The following is a 15,016-nucleotide window of genomic DNA, read 5'->3' as shown; positions in this document are numbered from 1 at the left end:
GGTACTAGCTCCAAGTATTTATAATCTACTTAAGATCATGTAGACTGAGAGGAAAAGGAACCATGGGGGACTTGGTCCCTTCTCACTTACTGGGCACAGAATATAACTCTGTATATTCTAGATATCCTGTACCGTAACAATTCCCAACGTGGCACCCTCCAGATGTGTTGGCCTACAACTCCCAGAATCCCCCAGCCAGCTAAGGGAGTTGTAGGCCAACACATCTGGAGGGCACCAGGTTGGGGAAGGTGAGGCTGCAGGGAGAGCCCTGCTGTTGCTGTGAGCAGCCCCTCTGAGGTTTTTAAGAAACTACACAAGCGGTGGGGGTGGGGAGAACCTCTCAGCCACCCCCTAAAATTAACTAAGGTAAGCCACCTCCACCCCAAATTTCAGGAAAACCCACCAGCCCCCCAAAAGCAGCTGGAAGTACCTCCTCCACATTTCTGCAGGAGATGATTGGTCCTTAAAAGTGTGTGCATGGGGAAGGGGGTGTCTATTCCACATTAGTATATTCTGTAACACAGTCTTCCCCGACCTAGTGCCCTCCAGATGGGTTGGACTACAACTCCCAAGACTGCAGCCCCCTTAACCATATTGGCAGGGGATGATCTGAGCTGTAGTTCAATGCATCTGGAAGTCATCTCATTGGGGAAGGCTGCTGTAGTGTGTAAAGAGTGCTTTCCCCCTCACAAACCTGCCCATATACCAAGGTCATCATCGGAGGTCACTGTTCAGGTGTGCCTGCCCTTTTTAGTTAGGTGGTCCAGAAAGCCACCCTTCCTGACAGGGGCCCCCAGTCTGTAGAATGCTCTCACCAGGGATGCTCACTTGGCAACCACTCTTATGTCTCCTCAGCACCGTGCAAAGATATATTTTTAAGTTGTCCAAGCTTTTTAAAATGGACATCTGAACTGGTTTCATCCTGCCACTGTGATGCTCTCATGTTTTTATATTGCCTCTACTGTTTTGGTGTCTTTGATTTGTAATTTTGATAGTTTGTTTTAAGGTTTTAATTGGTCTTGATTGTTGATTGTTAGCCACCCTGACAGTAATTTACAGTGAACAGTGGAGTATAACATTTTTATACTTTAAAAAAATCCCGTGAAAAATTCTACAAGAGCAGCAGAATATTGCAATCTCCGTATGTGTAAATTCAGCAAATTTGCATACTTTTATTTATGTTATTTACAATCCAATGTTATACATGTCTACTCAGAAGTAAGTCCCACCAGGTCCCATGGGGATTACTCATAGATAAGTGAGTATGGGTACAGGATTGCAGCCTTAATCTGCTTCTCCTAGGCTTTAGAGGCCAAAGAACTCTACAGGGAACTGAAGCCCTTCCCCACCCCCCATGCCCTGCCTCTTAACCATACAAATCCTATTCTTCTGATATCTCACTAGACACTTTCATTTAAACCTATCTTCACAGCCATAAGAGATAGAAACCTGGCTTAAAAACTATGATGAGGATGAAAGACAAGATTCTTGGGATGGTGAGTTCTGGTTCCAATACCAAATTCTGTGCCTGCATGGAAGCAGGGACTATATAGTTATACAGCTTATCTCATGTCTAAGGCCGCAATCCAATAGCAAGGAGTAAGCCCCATTTAACTCAACAGCAGTGACTTCTAAGCTGACATGTGTAGGATTGCACTGTAAAACTGCTATGGAAGATGAAGCATACAATCCCTCCACACATGAGAATTTCAGACTTGGGATGGTTTGTGGGGGCAATCTACAGTTACTACAGCTCCTGCACATTTAACAGCTGTATGAGAGAGACTCAACAAATAAAGCATTTCCTTTTACCCTCAACTGTAGCTTCATGCCAATAAAGCTTCACTGCTGAGCTTCCTGTTGACTAATATGGCTATCCCTTTGGAATTACTTCTAGATCTCATATACAATATGTTAACATATCTGTTTCAACATTTCCCTAATTCAATTTAATAACAGGGCACACTCATCTTTATTTAGGGGGTTTGGGACCCCTTAGGGATCAGAGATCTCTGGATAGAAGGCCCTAAATTAAGGAATTATAGTCACATTGGCACACTTTAGGTAATAAATCGAAAGAGCTGTCACAAATTGATGGTTCAATATGAGACATTTAAGAGCAAAGTGATAAGCTCAGCAGAGATAAGTCACCAAGAACAGATGGTATTCACTGAAGAATCTCAAAAATGAAATTACGAATACTACTAACTGTATAATATCTCCTTATGTGCCAGAAGATAGCTAAAGTAATGCCACATTGTGGTGTGTGTGTGTGTGTGTGCTCGTGTGTGTTTAAAGGCTGAAGAGTTGTTTGTGGAACTGTAGGACAGTGAGTCACTTCAGTCCCAGAAAAAAAAATCAGGAAAATTGCAGTAGTCAGGAGAGAATTGGTACAGTCCACCCACGGGATGACCTTATAGAACAGCCACAGAGTTCCTGCGCAGCCCTGCTAAAAGTACATTTAAGATCAAGACTCAGGCTACGCCTTATGAGAAAGCCCTGTAAAAATAAACAGCATCACAGGCTCGGAACAGAAATGCACACGAGGCTTGTTGCAGAAGGAACACAAACCAAGAGCTGAACAGGATACAGACCCAGAGAGGGATTTATGCTAGAATTCAGGCCTTAACTCACAGTGGGATATAGGACTTGAGAAGAAACTGGGGCAACATTTGGCTAGATGGTCATTACTGGAGGACCCAGTGTCTCGAAAGCTCACCACTCTTTAGCTCCAAAGATAAAGGTTTCTAGAAGGACAGGAACCTCTTCAAGTACATAATTACTGGAATTAATTCCAGTATGCCTTGGATAAAATCAAGGCATGAGGAGCAGACTAGTATTTGACAAGAATGAGGACAGGAGGAAGAAGCTGGATGCATAGGCAATAGTGAGACATCTATACGGAGTCTCCCAGGTAGCAAATCAGGCTACACTCCAAGATAACCAAGCATAAACAAGTTATCCAGGACTGGCTCAGGACATGGGAACACTCTAGATGCTCTGTAGACACCCCACCCTATTACATCTGATTCCCAAAGCTTCCTTATTACTGCCTCCCCCCGTTGTCATCTTCTTTCCTGGCCCAATCAATTTTCTGGGCTCCGGGCGAGGAAAGCGGCATGATTTATGTTGCAAACTACTACCAACAAAAAGTGGTTAGACCAGGTGTTTGACCACTACAGGGCAAAATGGAGCAAAATGTCCTGTTTACAGATAAGATGGGATGGTCTTGGGGATGTTGCTGCATTCAAGACAATAAGGAGAAGGTGCCCTGCAACTGTTTTATACACTAGTAGCGTGTAACACCCCCCTTTTTATTTTAGTATCTTAGTCTGAACACGCAGACAATTCAAACTTATGATAACTTAAGGACTTAGACCTGAGTCTACTACTCTCCTCCTGTTAGTTTAGTAGCTTTAGACAGATCAGTCAGCTGTGAGTGAAAGCATCCAAGTAAAAACTAACTCCAGGCTTCCAATTCAAGGTATTTTATTAAGGATTCAAGATTTTTAAAAGTCAGAGAAATAACCAGTAGCGTTTAAAATTAAAATGAGCAATGGGTAGTGTCCAACTGTGTCCCAGCACTAGCACTAATGACATTGTGCTAGCATAAACCAAGCTTGTGCAACGTAACTAGCACTTACTAGGGTAATGGGGGGAAAGTGGCAATTTGCCACTGAATTTTGACAGCAAATCACCACTTTTCCCCATTGTCCTACAAGTGCTACTGACATTGCACAAGTGTTGGTTTACCCTGGCGTAACAACATTAGCGCTGGGACACAGCTGGATTCCACCCAATATGCTCTAACTAGTTTCTGCACTTAAAACAGATCTTAAGATTAGGACTTTTTTTTCATACTGGTGCCATTGGTTGCATTCAGAAAGAAAACAAACAGTTTCTGCAGGCTTTTCCTAAGCTTTTTAAATTTTGTTTTGAATGGGTTGTTGTGTTTTTAAATCTTTCCCTGTTGATGGTTTTTGTTCTGGGTTTATTCTATTTTAAACTTTTAAAGGTTTTATATGTTTTATCATGTTGTAATGTAGGATTTTAATTTTTGTGAACTGCCCAAAGAGCTTTGACTATTGGGCAGTATAGAAAGATAACAAACAAACAAATACAATTAGCCGAGACCAAGTATACTCAGAACCACCCCATTTTTATGTTGTGTGTCCTGGAGCAAACAAGGATCCAGTCAAATAGGATTCTATCTGGCTTAGCTCCTGCAAGAAAGCGGGGGGGCAATAATGAACACCTTCTTTAGTTCATGGAAGTAACTTTAAGGTGAAAACCTGGAGATGTCTTTCTTCCCAGACAATCAATGTAGAATCAGGCAAAATGAAGCCGAGGTGGTTGCTAGCTTTGGGGATCATGGATGAAGAGAGTCTTTGGGCAGAAATTGGGAATTTAGCAGAGAAACGGGTTGGAGATGGCTTTCCCATTCTAGCAAGCAAGAGACCTGGCCTACCAGCCCCAAATACTGGGCAGTATCCAACAGGGCTGCTCCAACTCTGCTGGTCCCATTATGCACATGGAACCCACTGCTTGCACAACGGAGCTTTTGCTTTTTGAAAACTAACCCTGGAAATGAGCAGAAATGTTTGTTTCCAGATTAGGACAAGTCAGTGGAGCTCCCTTCTGTGAGCTCTGCTGATCTGCCTCATTTCAGAAATGAGCATTTCCATTTGGTTTGTGTTGTTTTTAGAACCACAAAAGCCCTGTTGCCCAAGTGGTGGGTCCTGTGAGCGCACAGGCACAACAGGATACTACCTATTATGTTCCAGGACATGGCCTGGAATCTGGCAATAAGAAACAAAAAACGTGATTTTTTTTAATATAAGGATACATTCTAGGGGAGGACACAAGACAACTTTTATAAAGGGACATTGTAGAAATCCTTCTGTTTTTAACAAGCAGATGGACCCAATTCTAAATCTTGCTATTCCAGTAAATAAATGCTTTGGACAGGGCACACTACTACATTGTTAGTTATCTCACAAACTATGGTATTAAGCCGGAAAGAGAATGAAACATTAACTTTGTAATTGCAGGCAAACATTATAGTAAACATTTAGGATGATAAGGTAGACTGTAAACAGGATGATCTTACAAAACTAAATGACTTCACAGTGAAATGTCAAATGAAATTCAATGTGATGGGTGCAAAATAATGCACATTGGAAACAACTATTTAGTATAAGTATAGAATACTGAGCACTAAATTGCCACTCAGGAAACAGATTTTGGAGTCATTGTGTGTTGCTGAAGTAACCAGTGCACCACAGCAGTCAAAAAGGCAAGCGGAAAGGTTAGGAACTATTAGGAAAGGAGCGGGGAGGGGGAAATAGCTAACAATGCCCATATCAAAACTAACAGCTGTGTGCACAACTTGATTCTGTGAGCTGTACTGTTAAATCACAAACACAAAAAGATAGAATATAATGGCAAACTATTAATGGGGAAAGGGAACAAAAAATATCAAAGGCAAGGACAATTTCAATTGTAGGGAAATGCCTTGAAGTCTTAACAGTATTTGCCAGCTGAGGCACGGTATCACAGACATATGTAAAGACCATGTAGAAGTGCTACCTACCAAAAAACTAAAAAGGACAGAAAAAGTGAACAAAGATTTTGTATTTTAGTCCTGTCTCATAAGCTATGTACCTTGCATTGATGGTGATTCCAATATCACATATCCAAGAATACAATACACAAGAAGCAACTCAATGAAATAAACAACCATCAGATTTCATGAAAAGCTGATTGCACATAATTAACAGTTAATCTATGGAACTCAAGGCCACGAGATTTGTGAAGGGTAGTAGCCTAACAGGAAAAAAAGGAGATAGATAGAATGGGCATGTTAGCTGCTACCATGATAAGAATATCCAACTGAGAATTTGTTTTCCACCACTCCCTTTAAACTTTGAGCTTTCTGCTGCATTCACTCTAGTCAGCACCAATGACAGGATGTTGGGTTGAATTAATCATTGGTCTTACCCAACTTGGCACTTTTTAACAGATCAGCCAGCAGGAAATCGCCACTCTGAGCAATGCTAAGTCAAGGTACTATAAATACCATTGGGTGCTGGAACTATCAGCCAGCCCAGGCTCACATATTGCCTTACCTCAGGGTACCATGGCATATTTTAGAATTAGTGCTGAGTGTAAACTCGCATAATAGCCTGAAATTTCTAAGCACACCCCTAAAATATTTGCATCAATAGCTTTATCACACTGTATTTATCAAGTGCTCTTAAAACAGGAGTGAAGAGTTAGACCCACTGGGTTCCCCAGTCTGGCCTGTGGAGCCTCCTGAGGCCAGGGGCTTGGTCTCCATCCCTAGAGAAATTCCCCTGGAAGATCCCTCTCCACTGGGAGGGAGAGCAGCATGCAGGGAAATCCCCACTGTTGTCTTTGATTTCAGATCAGAGATAACAATAGGGATGTGGCCTACAATAGGAGGTAACAGCAGGGATGTGGGATTGCTTCGCATGGTGTCCCCATGGGGCTCTAATATTAAACAACTCTTTTGACCAGGGACTGGGAACTTTATCTAGGGCCACATGCACAACTGAACTATTTGAGATGTTTAAAGGTAATTCTCACAAGATTTCTTCTTTAGCCTCTTCTTATTCTCAGTTATCAGATACCAGGATGCTTAGGGTCTGTTTCCACCTCCTGTTAAAGGTAATAGAACTCCCTCTTTCAAAAAGAAGGAAGCTGAATTGGGTGACAGAAGTGAAACTAGAACAGGAGTGGGCAACCTGTGGCCTTCCAGATGTTTTGGCCTACAACTTCCATGATCCCTCAACCGTTGGGCTATGCTGGCTAAGACTGATCGGATTTGTAGGCCAAAACATCTGGAGGGCCACAAACTGCCCTCTCCTGGACTAGAATCACCAATGGGCAATTTGTGCAGAAAACTGTCATAGCTTGAGTGCTTCAAAAGGAATGACAGAAGCAAAGCTCTGCTCTGCTGTCTGCCTTATCAACACAGATGGCAGAGGTCCTTTCCAGTCAGCGCTAGCGAGCCTCATCTTTTGGTTACTGAGCCTATAATCCCTGGTTTGGGTGGTGGTGGCAGTAAAGCTTCAGCTATTGGGCAGTATAGAAATGTAATAAATAAATACATAAAATTTTCTAGAGTATGGGATCTGATCCCCCAAAGGCAAGATGCTTCCAGATCTACTAAAACAGCACCTGGATGGGAAGAGAATTTCATCTCAGCTGTCCCCCTTTTTTATTCAGTATTGTCACAACCTCCTTACTATCAGGGATGTGGTTCAATTTGAACTGTCAGCTTACAGCAGACAATCCAGACAGGAGTAAGTGATATATTTTATGAAAAAGCTTGGTGGGCTGGTATCTCAGACCTGTTTTCTTTCTTCTGGACCTCCACTACAGTTTCATTTCTCAGCCATTGATCCCAATTTAAGTCCATATAATTATTTGAATACCAGAATACTGGATGCATTTTTTTCAACTGCATGGGATTCCATCTTCTGTTCCATAACACTATTATATAGTTCTAGTAATATTTAATTATTATTTAAATAGAAATCAGTTGTATTCTTCACTGAAATTCAGTCTAATACGTTTATTAGGAAATTGAAATGTTGCACAACATCATAGACAGGAAAGAAAAAATCCTGAATTGATGGCAAACTACTACTGCATTATTTGTTTAATTAACAAAATGGAATGATGCTGGGACTTGGCCAGGACTAAAGAAGTAATTCTCCTTCCAGATGTGTTGAAGTCATCGGGAGCAACTCCTTTAATTGAAGTAACTTCTTGGATCAAACTGCATTTTAGTGTTTCATTACACTCAGAACTATTATGTTAAGCTGACAAATAGGAAGCCTAGTGTGCGAGGGTGAATGAGAAAGTGGGCAGGAAAAGACAGCCATGCTGCCAGCTGAGGAATTCATCTGGAGAAAATATCTATGCTTAACAATCAGGTAAGGGAATGAAGAGGGGAGAATATAACATTTTTCAGCCAGGGAATTTTTTTATTTTTTTTTTAGCAGAGATTAATGGTTAACATCGATTTACACTGACTGGCCCAGACAACAGCCAAAGCAGTCAATTCTTAAGGGCACAAGTTCTTGTGTCTATGAAATGTGATGGATCTACTTTATGTTACAAGGTGAGCCATTCATTCTGAAGCAGTAGCCCACTGTGGGATAAAGGAAAGACATCTTCCCTTTGGAGAAGGCTCCAGTCTGGAATTCTCGACAGGCAGGTCTGACTTCCCCTATCTCAGCCCTGCCTGCGTGCACTATCTGCTCCACTGCGATCTGCAGTCTCAAACCTAGAGCAGGTGGGAAGACTCCTATAATAAATGGAGAGGAACAGCGGTCCTGCTGAAATCCTCATGCTTTGGAGCTTGGGGAGGGAAGGAGACCCTGTGGCTATTTTATCACAGGGTCTCCATCTATCCTGCACCATGCTGCGTACTCACTTTCGTTGTCGCCATCAGGAGGGTGATAGAAAGACAGGCCCAGGGAGATTATGGCTGCGATTTCCAAGATGATTAATGTGACATCCTGCAATGCTTCCCAGACTAACTGCAGGAAGGTTTTGGCCTTTTTGGGTGGGATGAAATTCTGGCCAAATGCTTGCCTTCTTTTCTCCAGATCGGCAGGGTTTCCAGATAGGCCTGCAAGCAAGGAAGAGAGAATTAAAAGGGGGTGTCAAGGAAGAACGATTGCTTTGATCCCACTCCTTAAGCCCAGTTTCCTTCATCTTCCACAACTTTCATTATTTATATTATATAAGTATGAAACAAAATGAAGGCACTGTGAATGGAAACGTGACTGACATACATAGAAGTGAACTAGAACAAGGGTGGGCAACTTTGGGAGGTCAGGGAGCTATTTTCACCCCATGGGCAACACTTCTGCGGGCTGAATTCCACACAAGTCCACAGAGCGCCCAGCCAAAAAAAGAAAGGGTGGAAATCACTAATAGCCCCAAAGGGCCAAATTTAACTTGCAAACAAGCTAAATTTGGCTGTTTTGGTGCTCTATAGCCTCTATGAATTCTTTGGTTTTTGTTTTTAAATCAGAGGGCAGCGGAGGAAGGCTGGGGCTGTGTATGGGGGGCGGTACTGCACATGACCCATGTGTTGCCCATGCCTGATCTAGAGTCTAGATCATGATGTAGCTTTGGGTAGCTTTGGCACCCCTGAAACAGATTACCTATATCTGTGATTGTGCAGGCATGGAGTCTAGAATTTACTGTGAAAATATTGTATATAAAAATAGAAAATTCATAATGAGCGTCTCAGATTATTATTAAAAAACAAGTTTCAAATCCTCATGACTGTAGAGAAAAGGCTGGAAAAGCATGGGTAATATCTCAAGACTTTGCAAAAGTCACTGTTGGATCGGGCTGGGAAGAACATCCAGTGGTCTATGTCCTGGAATACCTCTAATTATATCCTTCTTCTGCATTTCAGTCTACAGTGTATTTAAAACCAAAACCCAGCCCCACAAAAAGACAGCTGTACAGATTGGTAGTGATCTCTGCAGCTGTCTTTTTGGTTTTTCTAGGCATCTTTCTTGCAGCTGTGTAAAGTCACCTTCCCTCCGAGCCACATCTTACTGTATCTACTGCTACTTAAATCTTGGGGTAGCAAGAACCTACATTTTTAGATAACTTTTATGCAGAATTAGACACAGCAGAAGCATTAGGCAAAGTAGATAAACACAAATTACTTTGTTTGTATAATTCATTTTAATCACAGAATTGGAATTTTTGAAATGTGTTTAAGATGGGACTCTGTTTATTTTACAAGACAACTAAATACCACTTTCTCCTGTTATACTTTTTATTCAGGAAGTTGGGACACTATAGCCTTTCTCTAACAAACACTATAACAAGCTTCTCCAACCTGGCATCCTTCCTCAAGATATGTTGGCCTGCAACTCCCATAATTCCCAGCCAGCATGGCCAATGGCCATTTTGGCTGGGAATTATGGCAATTGCAGACTAACACATCTGGAGGGTGCCAGGTTGGAGAAGCCTGCACTATAATGCAGGAAGGAATTTTATCTTTTGTCTGCTTGTGAGACAAACCTATGTGCTCAATAATACAACAGAGAGGCTCAACATCCCTGTTTGGCAAATGAGTAGGTAACAGAATACGTCCTTCCCACATTAGGATTTTCACCATGGGAGCGATTTGCATGTCCATTCCAGGGATGGAACCAACTGCACAGAAGAGGGCCGGCTATCAATTTCCACTAGATCATATTATTTTGCACAGGAGATGGCTGTTATCGGAGCAGCCCTCAGAAACAATGGAGGAACGCCAGCTCAGACTGCATGGCTCCTCCCTCTTGAATGATTCAAGGTGTCAGGAATGCAGGTTTCTCCCTCCCCCCACCCCCATGAACACATACACACAGGCTTGCCTGCAGCTCTGATGCTAGGACCTGTGATACACCTCAAGCAGCAGAGGGGGAGGAAGAAGCAGTAAGGTTCGGATACAAAGGGCGACTGGGTCTGTTGAAATGTCAAGTTGGAGGTTCACTCTGCAGTCGACCAGGGTGAGATGGGGAAAAGGTGGCAGGCCTGCAAGTAAACTGAACTAATTTCATGGTTGCCAGGTCAAATACAGACCCTAAAGTCAGAAACTTTCTCTGCACGCAAGGGAGGAAAGGAGACTGTTGAATGGGATAGAAGAACTCCTGCCGGGATAGAAGAACTCCTGCCGCTTCTCCGCATCAACCCCATCTCCATATTTGGTCAAACAACATGAACATGCCCCTTCCCATTAGTTTGTAATGCCTCTCAACTGCTACCTTTCACACGGAGTGGCAAATGAGCTAGGAACCCAGAACTGCCTATATGCTGGGCCAGTCTTTCTCAAGCAACTGGAGACAGAAGGCAGCTGTGCCCAATGCACTGCGACTGCCTCACCTTCAGGATTAAGAAGGAATCACGACCCTACTGTGGGTAGCTTGTAATACAGAAAGGTGTGCATGAGTGGAACTTTTCAGGGGCACATTTTGCTAATTGCAACTTGACTTAAGAATTCATATTTGCACAAGTGAAAATGCCGGCTACCATTATAGACTTCTTCATACTCAGTATCCTTTCTGACACACACACTCACGCATCTCCCCTCATCCACTTCTTTCTCTGAGCCAAACTATACAGTATGCTAATTGCATAGCTGAGGGTTAGCTTTAGATTTACTATAGGGTAAGCAACAATTGAGGCTTTTTCTTTTCTTTTTTAACCCCTCCCCATGGGGGGCGTGGATTTCAGGAAAAAATGGAGATAGCAGGGAAAGGTTTAATCCTCCCCTCCTAGTGAATGGTGGTCCCAATCTGAATTGGGCAATGTACAGTTACAGGAAAGTAAATAAAAAGCCAGCCCTCCGCTGCATGCTACACAATTAGTGTACCATGCAGTTTGGCTTTAGCAATCTCTCTCTCTCACGCACACACTCACACACTTACTTTCAGCTTACACACTTATTTATGGGTCAAACTAGATGTCACATGAACCACAACTTTGAATCTCATGCTTTTTTATTTATTAAACAGCAACTGTGAGGGCCCTGATCCTGACTGGGATTATAGCTGATTTTGTTATTGTTGTTAAAGCTGGAGCATCCCAAGCACAGGATTCAAAGACCTGTTTAATGGCACCTTTCAAAGAGCTGGGAGTAGCAAATCAACATCACAGGGCCTGTGAGGGACTTGGGTTGACAGTTACTGACTGGCCCAGGGCTGCCCAATGAGCTTCATGGATGAGTGGGGATTTGAACCCGGGTCTTCCAACCCAGAACAACTTTCTAGTCACTGTACCATATTAGCTGTTTTGTCATGGAACACAGAAAACCTATTTTCTCCCCTAAGCTGATACTGTTGTCTGCTGTAGAAACTACCCTCACCCTCAAACAGGTGCTGTCCCTGTCCTTTAAAGCACCACACCCTTGGAAATGTGGAGGAGGCTTAATTTTGCCCATGGACCTGAGGCTTCTCTCCCTCCCAAAAGACCACCCTGTCACTCTCTGGGCAGGAGATATCTAGAGCTTGAAAACATTCTATCCATCAGCATTTCTTATTTTATTTTTACTTGTCAGATGAGCGGGAGAATTGTCAGGTGACAATGTCTCATACGATCCTAAAATATGATGCTGTTGGTGTTTAGTAATCTAATATATTTAGGCCAGTTCATTCACCACATCTTGTGTTCCCCATAACCTTTCGGAAATAAGCATGACCCAACAAGCCACACCAACAGCCTCTGGATTTCCATGCCTTCATTTCTATAGTGTGAGCACATCACACTCCCATATGACATATAGGTGGAGGTTTCTCACACAAGACATTTCTACCTTTGCTCCTCCCAACAGAAGCTCAACAAACGTGAATTATTCCCCACAGAATGGTAAACATGATGGGAAAAGGTTGCATTTCCGTCTTTCACTATAAGTTTTGTTTAACTAATCCATACTACAAATTTATTTTTAAAGAGCTACAATGGGACAGAAAATGACAAATGTTCCATTTTGATGCAATTTTCCTTCTACATATTGACATTCCAGATTTGAAACTTTCTTTTCTGAAAAAATGTTTGCAAGGCTACTCTGAAGCGTGCGCACACGCACACACAACAAAACTGCAACAGCAAATGACAAGGCCCTCAAGAATGAAAACTTGTTTCTTTTGTTTTTTCTTCTTCTAATGACTGCATTTCCATTATTCTACTGTCTCAAGGCCACTTTACATAAATGAAATTTCCTACAAAAAAGGGATTTCTATGTGGCAAACTGTATCTATTCTGCATATTACGTTTTGATGAACACAGAAGTGTTTGTTTTGCTATGCACACATGCAGTAGGAAGCCATTGACAACTGTGGCTTCCCACTGGGTATACACTCACAAGGAAAGATGTGAAAATTCATAGCATGTGATAAGCTACAAATAGGATCTACACAATTGCCTGAAAGGAAGAAGCCTTCATGTAGGAAATGGGTGAAGAAACCCACAGACAGGGGGGTTCTCTCCATTAGCGCACAGGCAGGCAGAAGACAGATCTGGATCAACTGGTAGATCTTAGTGAACTGCAGTAGATCAGCAAGGATTCCTGACTCCCAGTTACTTAACAATAGCAAAAACAAAACAACTTTTTCAACCCAATTTAGGCTGCTGAAAAGAAGAAAGCTTGGGGGTAACCCCAGCTATAAGGCCACAAAAGCAGATTTTTGTGAGAAAGGGTTGAGCTCAGTTCAGTACTGAAAATGAATTCCTTGACTCAGAATGTGCTCAGAGACACTCTGTTCGTTAATGCTCTGGTTGGTAGATCTTGGGAATCTTGTCAAATACAAAGTAGATACGACAAGCCTGAAGTCTACCCACTGCTGCATTAGGGTACTGGCAGCTGGGGGCTGGCAGTGTTATCTTGGGTGGGATTGGGGGGAGAGACTGCATTCAGAAAAGAACGGAGAAGATAAATGTCTACAAATATTGAGGGGGGGAGTCTTTTTCCAAGTTACCTCCCAAGATAAACTCATGCAAATTCTAACTGTTGATGCCCCACCCCACCCCCATTAGTAGCTTTGCTTCATTGGGGTTTTCCAATTCCCTGGATAATTCATGCCCTGTCAAACCACTTCCACAGATATGAGGCAACCTGTATTACATAAAGAGCTGTAACCCACTGATGGTGGTAAAAACCTTCCCATATGACCTAATGTGAAGCCCCTAAATCCTTCTACTGACTGAAGTATTTACACATCAGGGTATTTGCAGCAGATGCAAACCAAATGACAAAACTGCCTCAATATATATTTCATAGGGACAGCATTCTTCTTAGGGACAAGGGATAACATACATTTAATTAAAAAAAACACCCATGAACAATAAGCGATCATATGACTGCAGAGATGCTTAATAATATTTTAAACATTTTGTTCCACACTTCCACCAAGGATCTCAGAGCAGTTGTACATGGTTCTCCCTTTCAATCATTTTATCTTCACAACCACTGTAAGGTAGGCTAGGCTGAAGATGGTGATTAGCCCAAGGATTTTAACCTGAGTTTCCCTGGTCCTAGTCCAACACACAAACCACTATGGCACACAAGCTTTCATCTGGGATATCACCAAATCGACTAAGCCTGATCAATGGCCACATGTTACTAGGTAGATGTTATGCCTCTCAATATAGCAAACGACTTGCCCAAGGTTAAACAATAAAGCCTTGGCAGAGAGAGAAATTGAACATATCTCGAGTGCTTCCCTACAGTGCTAACCACAAAGCCCTCGGTGGCTTAGAGCTATACAGATTCATTCTCTTGAGGAGTGTCACTGTGGCTCTGTAAGCCTTTCCAATGTAATAATTTCTAGAACATCCACCTCCCACTTAAGACACTCAGCGCCAGAGTCTTGGCAGCTCCCAGAATGCTTTGCTTGGGCACGAAAGGTCAGAAGAATGCCCCTGCATAGTAACAATCTGGATGCCACTTTCTTTGACATGTGGGATGCTGTTAAGAGGTTCCCAGCAGGAACATAAGCTCAGGAAAACTTGCCAAACTCTCCGGTTGTTGATATACATCTCTCCACTCCTCCTACTCTGGATGAAAGGGGAAAGGAAAGAAGAATCTTGTTCAGCTACTGGAAGCTGCTGGCCTAAACAAACATCAAGTGTGAAGGCAGAAATCAATTTTGTTTTTATCCAGGAGCAAGCAGATCAGAGTGGATGGGAAACATAAAAGGTGCAGCTCCTACAGAGAGAGAAAACACTGGCCATCGCCCAGTGCAAGCTGTTGTGTCTTCCTGGCTCTCTAAGGGAAAAGACAGTACGTAGATACTTGACCACAGAAAGAAGAGACTGTAACATTAAATCACCCAAGACCCCTTGCTCATACCATAGTGCCATTTTCCAAGCCAGTTCTTTCTAGACCTAGAACTCTGGCTGGGCCAGAAGCAGAAATGGAACACAGACTTGATAGGATTTTTCAGGCATTGCCAGGAACTAGAAGCTGGGT

At 42.6% G+C, this 15,016-nt stretch overlaps 1 protein-coding gene across 10 annotated transcripts in view; it reads right to left on the bottom strand.

Moving 5' to 3' along the window:
* The window catches only part of ATP2B4 (ATPase plasma membrane Ca2+ transporting 4), a 212,865-nt gene that overhangs the window by 86,093 nt on the left and 111,756 nt on the right, over window positions 1–15,016 (bottom strand). For all 10 annotated transcript variants that reach the window (XM_084853179.1, XM_084853173.1, XM_084853174.1 and 7 more), the window contains one exon: window positions 8,468–8,665. In XM_084853179.1, the coding sequence (XP_084709305.1) occupies window positions 8,468–8,665 (198 nt within the window). The remainder of the gene's footprint in view (window positions 1–8,467; window positions 8,666–15,016) is intronic.

Source organism: Heloderma suspectum, chromosome 4, assembly GCF_057233095.1.
Source record: "Heloderma suspectum isolate Gila_16-S chromosome 4, 16-S_ref, whole genome shotgun sequence".
Classification (NCBI taxonomy): Eukaryota; Metazoa; Chordata; class Lepidosauria; order Squamata; family Helodermatidae; genus Heloderma; species Heloderma suspectum.
This window is presented reverse-complemented; position numbering and strand designations above follow the sequence as displayed.